Below are 12,021 nucleotides of genomic sequence, written 5' to 3'. Positions count from 1 at the left end.
TTAACTAGTAGCTACCGTACACAATTTCTCTAAGGCAATAAATTCAGGTAGGCAAGTTGATGATTGATATGCGGGGTTTAACGTCCCAAAACTACCATATGATTATGAGAGACGCCGTAGTGGAGGACTCCAAAAATTTTGACCACCTGGGGTTCTTTAACGTGCACCCAAATCTGAGCACGCGGGCCTGCAGCCCTTTCGCGTCCATCGGAAATGCAGCTGCCGCAGCCGGGATTCGATCCCGCGACCTGCGGGTCAGCAGCCGAGTGCCACTAGAGAAAACCACGGCGGGGCCACCTAAGCAAGTGAATGCAATGTTAGTGGACTTGGCAAAAGCATTTGACAAAGCTTCCCACAAAAAGCTACTCCCCAAGTTTGATGTCATTCTGCGTAATGCCAAAATTATTACTTAGCTATATGCTCGCGTTTCAAACTGACAACAATATGTTTCATTCAAAAGCCACGCATCTCAGGCGCGTCCAATTGACGCTGGCGTTCCACATGGTTCAAAACTCGGGCCGCTTTTGCTTCCTGTTTTTGTAAACATTACTGTTAACGACATCGCCATGAAAAATGAACTGTACGAATATTATTGTGTATTGTATTCAAAAATTGATAGTTTGAGCGACTAGACACGGTGACTAAATGAAGCCGTTAAAAGAATTGTAAAATAGTGTAGTGATTAGCAGACGACTATCAAACGTTTGACAAAACACTTTGTATGAAAACTTCACGCAACCGTGTACCAATCTGCATTTTCAGTATTCGGCACGCAATGTCTGGAACTCTGAGGTGGACCACATAAAACATCCAGGTATTTGTAAAGACCTCAGATAGAACAAACACATCAACACTATGTATAATTCTGCCAATCAAAATCTGTTCATCCTCAGGCGGGCTTTGAGGCTGACAACTTCCGAGGTTCGAATCGTATTCTTGCATTTAACGCAATTGTGCAGCCTGTATTAGATTACGTATCAATTCTTTGGTATCTTTTTTATAAAAAGAACATATATGACAAATCAGAAAACATTCAAAAGCGAGGGGTTCGATGTATAAACAAGAGCTTTCGCAATAAGAGCCAGTCTGGCAGTCTTGACACATAAATCGTGCTTAGTTTAATTTTCTTGTTTTAACTAAGTAGGGAAAACTACAGCTTAAATATTGCTGAGGTCATCTCCTTTTCAGCTGCTTATGCTACAACACAGCGACATGAAGAACAATCACCCCCTTCACTGGCCGCAACAACTGCTTTAAATACTTTTTTTTTCATATTAACAAGGGACTGGAATCAACTGTCCACCAACGATGTGGTGTTGCAGCCATCCCTCAATTCGTTCATGTCCCATATTGTGTAACTTGTTTTCTTTTTCGTTGCGTAAACAGCTGTACCTGATGCGCTGTTTCAATTGCACTTGAGGCGTATTTTATCTTACACGTGCATTGCCTTTGTACCACATGCCTTTTTTTTCTTTCGTTCTTATCGTTTTCGTTAGCCCTACTAATCTTATCCAGTCCTGCGAAAATTTCTTATTGGGACTGGAGCATTTGTAAATAAGTAATAAATACTTATTTCATTGTTGATAAATGAACTCATTCCTATGAACATAGGGTGACGTTATTTCCTTTATTTAGACTGACAGATGGTCACGTCGAGGGCCGAAACAAAGCAGCGTTTTTGTGAGGATTGTAGTACAGCTTCCGCAGGCGGCAGCGTGCTTTTGGCGACGCACAGCGCGCACGCAAACGGGGCCGTTGGTGGCCCACTTCCTGGGAGAACCCGCATCCCGTTAAACGAGTACGGAGAAGTGCGAGGGAAGCGGGCACAGGCCCGGCTCCCATCATCGACCCGGAACCGCAGCTGCTTGTGACTCACGGGAAAACTATGTCGTTCCCTCTCCGTCGGGATCCTTCTCGCTGTCAGTCAGGCGACGCTGCGCGCTCGGCGTTCTTCACTCCCTCCCGACACCCCTTCGCTTCCCCGATAACCCACATTCGATCTCTGATGTTCGCAAGCGACATTCCCGCGACCGCTTCCTTTCTGTCCTCTTCGCAGTGCAGGCGCGAGATGGCGGACCACCGCGCTGCCCAAATATTGAACGACCTCTCCTCCCCGTAGCATACGTCGCCGCGTCGGATAATGAATCCACCATGCCTGACAAGTTTGAAGAATGCCACGAGGAAGGCACCCTGTCCGCTTCTTTGCCGCGTGCCTTCTGGGTTCCCCGAGAATGCAATCTAGTCGAATAATATTGAACGCCCATGGTTCCAGGATAGCCTAAGATAACGTCCAGAGACATACGGGCCAAACGTACGCACTTTTGGCCCATATGTATGTATGTATGTATGTATGTATGTATGTATGTATGTATGTATGTATGTATGTATGTATGTATGTATGTACGTATGTATGTATGTATGTATGTATGTATGTATGTATGTATGTATGTATGTATGTATGTATGTATGTATGTATGTATGTATGTATGTATGTATGTATGTAATACTATGGATGGATGGAGCATTGACGTCTCGCAGCCGCTACACTCCGGAGCTCAATAGACCACTCACTGTACCTTACTGCACATTTTTATTACGCATTGGAAGTTGCCAGGAGACTTCTAGAAATAATTTCAACGTAACAATTTTTCTAACCTATAGTTCTACATTCAAACCAGAAGATGAAGCTTCCTAAGCCATAAATCCCGTTGAAACTATTGACGGGTGGCGATGAAACCGTGATTATACCGCAATTGCTCGCTGTGACGTCACAGTTTTAACGGCGTCTAATTAGTCTAGCTCTGGAGTTTGCTCTGGAGAGAGTGACTCTTAAACTAGAAAGTTTTCAGAAAGCTTCACTATACGCCACGACGGCCAAAACATGAGAAAAGGCTTTGAAATCGGTGACGTCACACTAAGTGACGTAACGGCGCTGGAATTCCAGCAAAAAAATTCAACAAATGGAAATTAGGTCCTTGTCACTTCAGTAAGTAGATTTTCCGCATGGAAATAACACCTGATTTCTAAATAATCATTTTTCTGGTCTAGTCAGATAAGGTATACAAAGTCACTTTTAGTGGTTGGTTGGACGTTTAAATACAGGCTATAATAGCCGCTATGGTGAAGGTATCTGGTTAATTTAGACCGAGTCCTTTGACGCGCACTGACACCACGCAGTTCACGGGCATCTTGTATTTCGTCTCCACCGAAACGTGACTGACATGGCCTGAATCGAACCCGCGACTTCTGTGTCAGCAGCCGCGCTCCATAAACACGCATCCACCATGCATCGCGCCCGTATAGGTTGATATAATGCCCTTCTACCTATGGAAGGTGTTGAAACTGAAGGCAAGAAATGTATGGAAGAAAAAAAAAAGGAAAGGACGACACAGACGTCAAGAAAGGTATGCGCTAGCGGGAGGGTCAGCGGTTGTCGGCGCAAGGGTCATGGGGGCTCCCTAATCTGTGCAGCTGCATTCTTATTGGCCGGTCTCAGAATCAGCTGACACTTGCAATTAAAGAAGCTGAGGCCATAGCAGATATGGGGGACGTGTGTGAGTACGCCATAAATGGAATTGACGGATAAAGAATTGTATCTTGGAGTGTGACCATGTATAAGACAGTATAACACATGCATAAGACAGATGTTAAGGACATGAAATAAACAAGTGGATGTTTAGCGCCTACCTTTCTTGACGTCTGTGTCATCCTGTCCTTTTTTTTTTTAAATATGTGCCACGCTAGCCCAAGCTACGTTGTGAAATCTTGCCAAGTGCATCGTCAAACGCTTTCCTCCAGACACGTGTGACACACACCCGTACACAACTGGCCGCTGTATGCGGGTGTGAGCCACAGGTGATCGGCAGTTTATATATAACCAGGAACGGCGAAAACCGACAAATTTAAATTTAAACACAAGAGCCTTAAAAACAGACATCGGCATTGTCGAACCAACGAATGCAAAGAATAAAGATTAGCATCACAGTAGGACTCGAACCCAAGCAATCTGCATGGCAGTCAGGTATATTCTACGAGGTCTTGAATTTGCTCTGAAATATTGCCCTGCACGCAGGCGTAATATCGGTGCTGCGTTAAATGTGGTTGCTGTGCTGGCTACTTTCACTCACTCTCTGGATTTCGTGCCGAGCAGTTGTGCCCCCCCCCCCCCCCCGTTCTCTGACGACAGCTCAGCTCTAGCCGACTGGGTTCGCCCTACGCCATCTCCTGACGCCGACAAGAGCTCTCGCCGAGTGGTGCCCCGTCCTCAGACTCATGCGACCGTGTCCATCTTTCCTATCTCCTCCTTACTTCCGTCGTGTACTGGCGTTCGCTGTCCCTGCGCCTCGCTCTCTCCTTCATCTCGCTATTTCTTTACCATTTAATCCTATCCTTTTAATCCCTCCTTTACCCCCCCCCCCCCCCCCCTCGTGAGCTACTGTTGAGGTGTCCTCCCCATGAGAGACAGTTACGGGGCTCACTTTTATCTTATTTTAAAATCCCACACTCACACGCACTATACCTAATTTCATATGAAAATAACAAGCATCACATGAGTTTTCCTTTGGTACAGGCGTCATGTAGCTTTAACGCTAATTGTGGTCTAAGTTCTGGCTGCGGTTTACGTCAGTCTGATAAGCATTATATTTGTATTCCTATGCTTCAGTAAGCTATATTCAACCGTTGCTCGAGACAGGACGAATACGCAAACGAATGTTAGGTGTGATATTCGCATCAACGCACCATAAAGTGCATTTCAGTTTGATAACGCTCACGTCTGTGCTCTAACGCGACTCGTGAGTTACCCTTTAAACGCCAATGTAGCCGATGTTTGCGGTAAGCCCACGACGTGGACACAACTGCTACACTTATAAAAGCGCGTGGTTTCACCTCGTTACACCCTGCTGAGCGCCTTGAACAAAACGAGACCAAGTCCATGATACCAAATTCCACCTCTCCGTCATGAACAAGGGAGCTTTCTCAAACCACATTAGTTTTCAACCACCAGCTATTTGAGAAAAGATTCAAGAGATGGTTATATCGAGCGTCTTCAAATAATTTTTCCGGGGCCCTCTACTAAGGCGTTTCTCATAATCATAAGGTCGTTTTGGGACGTTCAACCCCACTTATCAACCAATCTTCTAATGGTTTACTTTAATTATTATTGTTGCAGTTATATAGTATACTACGAGGCTGAGCTCAAATATATTTGTTACGTACGAAAGGCAGTACAAAAGCAGGCCATGCAGATTTAGTGCAATTATTGTCTGTCCGAACGCAAACGCCAAAAGCTGAAGTAAATATAATGTCAAAAACAGATAAAAATAGCGCGAAATGGGCCACCTTCGACGAAATCGCGCTCACACACTCCTAAAGCAATGAATGCACCAAAAAGAACGGACTTCATACGTGCGCAAAGAACAAAACGAAAAGCGCCATGCTTGCCCCCCTCCCTCTTTTGATTATTACTTATCAATTATTAACTACGAAAGTGTTCAATGAGTATGCATGCCCGTTATCAAACCCTGTCTAGTCAATGCTGGATAGCCCATGCGAAACCATGCAATGCCGCTAGAAAAAAGTGTGAAGATGTAGCTCGAGAGAGGCGTGAGAGGTTGTTAACCCTCTGGCGTCATCTGCCGGCAGTTAGCGACAACAACGACACAAATACGCGGCTGACGCTGGTGGGACCCACCTCGGCACGCCGTTACATTTTTCTCCCGCCGCCGCGATCCATCGTAGTTCAGTCCGTTCGCAGAGGGCGACCACTGAAATGCGGCGGCTGAATCCGGCCCGATACGAAAAGATGCGATCAGCCCTTTAATCCTCTACAACCTTGCCGCATTTGTGCTGGACAACTTCCCGGTTCTGACGAGCACTGTCGGCACCAACAAAGTACAGCGAATCATTGGGTTGAGCGCGGTGCAAAGCAGCCAGCCAGCGTAGGGCACACGATGGTAACGCGCGATGCCGTTGGGTGGGTACTCGATCTTAACGGAATGTTGTTGTGGACCCGGGCGCACCACACAGGCAACGGTGCACAGTAGTGCACGGGCAGAGACTACGGGCGGGCGAGATTTTGATCGTAGCCGAGGATTTTCGAACTGTGTACTTCGGGGAAGGGCAAGACAAAAAGCGAAAGTTCCGACATCGGCGCAGTTAACCAGTGAGCTCGCAAACAGCGCGGAAGCAGCGCGCGTGTCGCCACCTCGCGGAAGCGACGGTAGATACTGTCTGTATGCACAAAAAAGCTCCCGTGATGGCTGTGTGGCCTGAATCTCAAAGGCCATGCCGAGAACGGCGCTAACCGTGTCGCTTCCGAGAAAACTTCGCTTGGGTCCGCAGGCGCTGATCGCCGCGAAATTTGTATTTTTGTAAAGCGGGGCGAACTATTTCATTGTTTTAGAAGAAAGAGGAAAAAAAAAAGTGAAGAGCTGAGTACATTTCGTTCCAGAAGTCACCAGCGTCTGTGTGCGGAAGGACGTTCTCCATACCTGCGTCAGTCGAGGTATCAGCAGTTTCGGCAAAGATCTTTTCGCAAGTTTTATTGCAAAGTTAACATGGAATCGTCGTCCCAAGCTGACCGCAATGAATGCGTCGAGGCACTCGAGGAGGTTGACAACAAGAAGGTAAGGTTCATGCGACCTTAAACAGTTACATGTATCCATTTTTGAGGTCCCAGCAAAGTAACTCTCTCCATGCAGGCGGTGCAGGCAGAAATAAACGCGCTGCAACAAACGCCGTCCGTGTCAGCCGAAAACTACAACCCCGAACGTAAGTTACGACGTAGGTAAATATTTTTGAACGAGTGTTCTTATTATTTTGCCTTACCTTTGCAGCTGTAGAACCAGCAACACCCGAAAATATGCAGGCCAGTGGCTATGCGTTGGCGGGCGAACGTAAGTGACCCAACGTATGAACGCTGCTCTGGCATTTTGAGTAAGACGAAAGAGGCTATTACGTGGTTACATTGCATTGCAGCATAATACTAGGCTCACATAAGGATGCAATTTGCAAATTTTCATGAGCATGGGTCGGAAAAATTTGTGGAGCTCAATCAGCCTCCCTTATGGAAAAAAACAAACAAAACGGGCGAATCCCACGTACGTTGGAAATTGATGTTATAAAAATCATGCGGATGGAAGGTGACTGTGTTGTAATCTTTTTGTTCATTGAGCGAAACGTCATGAAGTGGCGCTAAATATATGTACAACTGTAGACACAGGCATACGTAACGATGCCTACGGCAACATAGATAGCAACACAGTAGTGGTAAGCTGATATGAAGCGCTAGTGCTCGTGAAGTTATAAGGTAAGCCGGACTCACTCAGACTCAGTAAAACTTAAAGAAACTGTCGAATCGGACGTTCCTCAAACCAATCTACAGCTTCCTCACTGGATTCTTTTTTTGAAGTGTGAATGCAGTTTATAAGCGACCCCAAACCATCCACCGCCGTCGGCGGCGTCCGCAGTCTTCTCTCTATCTTTAAAAGAAAGGAGGACTTGGCGGGCCGCAGCGCGACGCTCTACCGAATAAGCCAAGGACGCGACGCTGATATCGATGTCAGTAACGCGCCTTATACCCCCTCTCCCTTCGCTCGCTCCACCACTCACCTCGCCCGCTGCAGCTGCGCGCGCACCCCTCTCTCTCGCGCGCCCGCCTTCTCTCTCAGTCTCCCGTCGAGAGCGGGTCGTGAGGGGGAGTAAAGTTAAAATCCGTCGGCATTCGCCAGTGAGTTAACGTAAACTCCCCCCTGTGATCAAATTGCGATTCCCAGGAACCATTACACCATAAAGGCACCATAGTGTGAATAATAAATATAATAGTACGAATTAATACATACCCCTCATAGCATCACCCCGTGTATTCGCACTTAACCATGTTCACCCTCGGGGAAATGCTTGGGAGTTTTTTGCAGAGCTGCGTTGCTTCAAAAGTTATTTATTTAAACTACCTAATCCGGTAATTAGGAAGCACACAAAAGCAGTTCAACGTATTCCATGCAAAAGTAGTCAACCTGTGTTTGGATGCGTCAATATGCCCCATAGCTTTTGTTGTTTCGGACATTCACAGTGTCATTGCAATGTTATGCACAATTTTAAATTAATTGTTCACATTTGTTCGGCGTTTACAGGTGAAAATGTGCCTCCTAAAGAACTGGAAAGTTATGGCACAGTCGGGTTTTCATTCGAAAGACCTGATGAACGTAAGTTATCCCGAATAATTGAAACGTTTTAAACGCATGATTTTATCTCTGATTAAGAAACGGGTGCCCATCAACTTCTGAGTGCATGCAGCAGTATAGAACGCTCAGCTATAGTGCATTTATTTATTTATTTATTTAATATTATTTATTTATTCCAAATTGTGCTTTATAATAATGAAAACGCGACATGACAGTTCGCCGTCATGAGCTTGAATTCACATTATTAGGCAGCTCTAGAACAGGGATCGTAGGCAAAGTTGCGCATTGGTTCACATGTGTTCAACTTTTGCAGGTGAAAATGGACTTCAAGAAGAGCCGGAAAGTCACGGCGCAGTTGGATTTTCGTTCGAGAGACAAGATGAGCGTAAGTTACCTAAAAAGATAGAAACATTCTAACCGCGCGATTTTGACTCTGATTAAAAAACGAATGCCCATCGACTTCCGAGTAGCTGCAGCAGTAAAACACCTAGAAAATGAATTTATGTATTTATTTTTATCCGAAATTGTGATTTATCCTAATAAAAATTTTCAATGACAGCTTGCTATCGTGAACTTAAAATCCCATTATTAGGCAGCCTATAGGGAACATGCAGACAATGAGTACCCAGCCCACGCATTGTTTTCAAAACATTACACGCGTACACGCGAGATTATCGTGGGATCCCGACCACCTGGATTATCGGCGTTGTTGTCTGGTGCATGTGCGGAAGCAAAAAAAGCAAACACAGCCCATGGCTTCACTGACCAGGCGACCACCGTGCAGTCGAGGGGGGCTACACGGATAGAAAATCCTCGCTTTAATGCACGTATTGCGTTATTCAGCAGTAGTCTCTTACATAAAACACCTTGAGACCTTCCACGCATTCATGTCTAAGTGGCCCACCGTAATACCGTATCTCTCTTTTCTTTCTCTCTCTTTTCAGTGTTTCCTGAAGACGAGCCCGAAGAACCTGCAGATTCTCCCGCTAATGATGGCGTTTCACAGTTCACGAGTGAACGTAAGTCACCCTACAAACGGTGCGTGTATGTATGTGTCTGTTGCGTTTACAATAATAATAATAATAATAATAATAATACTTCATTTATTTATTTCTCATAAATACAATTGAACTTGGTGGAAGGTGTGAGAGTAAAAGCGAAGAATGCTGTAGGTCTCACACCTTTTACAATGGGCAGCACCAGGAAACATCACTATATTGCATCTGTGTTTACAAGAGAGCAACACAAAATAGAAATAAACTCAAATAGGTAACCCCCGTATTCAGAAACGCTCCTTGACTTGACCTTTGCCCCGCATCAAAGCAGCCCGTTTGAAACGGGCTTGTGCTGCATTGAAGGGGGTGGCAAGTGAGGGATCGGTTCGGGTGTAAGTATGCGGACTTCAAAAATTTTCGCTCTTCACTAAATATGGGGCCGCCGCGGTCGGGATTCGATCCCGCGACCTGCGGGTCAACAGTTGATCACCATAACCACTAGACTGCGTGCGTGTGTGGATGCGATATTTCCAGGGGACGGTTGGGGGGGGGGGGGGAGTCAGTGTACAATAAGTCTGATATCTAGAGATGAGCATGGGGCCTGAACACCACGACTCAGCCCATACATTAAAAAATTACCAAGGAACATTGATACTGAGCGTGATCACAAATACAATGTGAATAACTTGTATCTATATATCTGTTCCCACTCGCTCCATGTTGTTCATTGTTACTGTGTTAAATAAGTAGGACGATCGAAGGATCACGTGACATTCGCAGATGCCTCCATTTTTCTACGCAGGCCTTGGTGCAAGAGTGCATCGTCTGGCCGAGAAGATTGCTGAAGACGCGGGCAAGGTTTCCCAGAATTCCGAAAACCTCGCTCTTCGAGTGTCAGCGCGTCGCGACGATCTCTTTCGACGAAACGAGCAGCAAAAGCAAAACATCGACACCCTCAAAAGCATGCTCCTTGATAATTTGAAGAAGTACTCGAACGATGGCGAGTATAGCTGAGTCGACACTGACAGCAGACAGCGAAGTATGTGTACATGTGAGGCAGGGATAACATATTTGAAGGACTCGCTCCGGGCTAAATTGCATCGATGACACATGTGCTCACTATTTCGCGTATTAGTTTTATTTATTTATTTATTTATTTATTTATTTATTTATTTATCTATTTATTTAGAAATACTGTCAACCCTCTATTGAGGGTCACTACAGAAAAGGTACGACACACTGTACAAAAAGTTGGAGATATAACTATACATCTCCCAATGATAAACCAGATATACATATATACAAATCCGTGAACGCTCTGCATTCCTAACGAAAAACGAAAAACACACACCCTTATTCGCAATGCAACGAATAACAATCGCAATAATATTTACAATAAGTCACATTAATGTAAATCAAGTAAATGCACAAATTCATTAACATCACCCACATTGACTATGTTACTCGGTAACCCATTCCAATCTTCAATGACATCGGGCAAGAAAGTATTACGGTACGCCTTCGTTCGTGCAAAATAAGGTTGCAGTACTCGTGTATGGTTTGACCTCTCGTTTCGTTTCCGAGGTTGTTCTATGTAGTCATTTCTGTTAATTTGAAACTCACCTTCTAATGATTGAAAAAGAAACTTCAATCTATTTTTGCGTCTGCGCTTGTGGAGCGTCTCCAGATCACATAGTTGTAGCATTTCTGTGACTGAGTTGTTCTGCTTATATCTCGAACATATAAAGCAAGCTGCAAGCCGTTGTATGCGTTCAAGTTTATTTACAAGCACTTTTTGGTGGGGACTCCGGACAATACCGGCATATTACGGTATCGGCCGTATGAAAGTTTGAAAGCAAGAAGTTTTACGTCCATGCTATCACCCGACAGTTTTTTTTCTTAATATGTACATTTTTACTTCCAATATACTTCCTTGCAATATACACCTTTTTTTATCACAACACCAATTTCTTGCAAGTTAGCACGCTACTTTCTATTTGTGTTGTTATATGTATATGTACTTATTTTGTTTGTATTTATGTTGTTATGTTCGTGTTGTATTTATGTTTAATTATTTGTTAATAATAAAGAGGTCATATTTTGGTGTTCCACGTCAACAAACACAATCCAGTGTGGTATGTATGTACATATGAATTTAATAAACATTTTAAGCAAAAGTTTCTAAGGTACGTATGCATTGTGAAATGTTTTATGTAGCTTTTGCGAATTTGGCGTTATGGACTCGTTTACTACTACAAATACATGTAGCGCAAATATTAACACGTAAACGAGAAACACGATAGACGAGCGCTACTACCATTGGCGTAGCCAGGCGGGAGAGAAAGTGGGTGTTCATTGACAGTTGTGGTGCGCAGGAGAATAACTTCATCTAAATTCTAAATCACCTGCGATCTCTCCCAAATTATCTCTCCTTTATCAGTCGTACGTCAAAATAGGCGCTGGTCTGACGCATCGGCACACCGTGTCATGTTTGTTTCAGTGCGTTCCTTTCTCAATCCGAAGGCTCGCTGGCTTAGCCGGATAAGGGAGGGGAGTACAACTTTTTTTACGCATACATACGCACTCACGAACATAGAAAATACAAGTAACATTTGCCCCCTTCCCCCACCTCCTGTAAATAAGCTCTAAAGTTACGTCTCTCCTGTTCACCTGTGGTAGACATCATCTAAACATTGCCTAACGAAAGGCTGCAGCAACAGGAATTGTCTGCGGTGCGTGCATGGGCAGTTCTCTTATGGTATCACTGGTATCCCAATCGAACATGGTTAGCGAAAACAGGTGCGCCCATCACCCACACAGCATACGCGCGGGTATGAATATTT

The 12,021-nt window shown here is 44.7% G+C and overlaps 2 protein-coding genes across 3 annotated transcripts in view; one reads left to right on the top strand and one right to left on the bottom strand.

Moving 5' to 3' along the window:
- The window catches only part of HDAC4 (histone deacetylase 4), a 272,183-nt gene extending 266,476 nt beyond the window's left edge, over positions 1–5,707 (bottom strand). For both annotated transcript variants that reach the window (XM_075894192.1, XM_075894193.1), the window contains exon 1: positions 5,693–5,707. The gene's annotated coding sequence lies outside the window, so the exon portion shown is untranslated. The remainder of the gene's footprint in view (positions 1–5,692) is intronic.
- A 732-nt stretch (positions 5,708–6,439) lies between these two features.
- Positions 6,440–10,286, top strand: LOC142816777 (uncharacterized). Its single transcript, XM_075894194.1, has 7 exons — positions 6,440–6,626; positions 6,702–6,771; positions 6,837–6,896; positions 8,133–8,204; positions 8,497–8,568; positions 9,128–9,202; positions 9,981–10,286. The coding sequence occupies exons 1-7, from the start codon at positions 6,558–6,560 to the stop codon at positions 10,190–10,192; spliced, it is 630 nt and encodes a 209-aa protein (XP_075750309.1). The 5' UTR covers positions 6,440–6,557; the 3' UTR covers positions 10,193–10,286.
- The last annotated feature ends 1,735 nt before the right edge of the window (positions 10,287–12,021 follow it).

The sequence above is a fragment of the Rhipicephalus microplus genome, chromosome 1 (assembly GCF_043290135.1).
Source record: "Rhipicephalus microplus isolate Deutch F79 chromosome 1, USDA_Rmic, whole genome shotgun sequence".
In the NCBI taxonomy this organism is placed as follows: Eukaryota; Metazoa; Arthropoda; class Arachnida; order Ixodida; family Ixodidae; genus Rhipicephalus; species Rhipicephalus microplus.
The sequence above is the reverse complement of the archived record's forward strand: the minus strand, read 5'-3'. Positions and strand labels throughout refer to the sequence as shown.

Excerpts from the sequence above, each read along its gene's own strand:
- LOC142816777 (XM_075894194.1), top strand. The coding sequence starts at position 6,558 with ATGGAATCGTCGTCCCAAGCTGACCGCAATGAATGCGTCGAGGCACTC. Across the intron at positions 6,772-6,836 it reads CGAAAACTACAACCCCGAAC|CTGTAGAACCAGCAACACCC; the intron begins GTAAGTTACGAC and ends TTACCTTTGCAG. Across the intron at positions 8,205-8,496 it reads ATTCGAAAGACCTGATGAAC|GTGAAAATGGACTTCAAGAA; the intron begins GTAAGTTATCCC and ends CAACTTTTGCAG.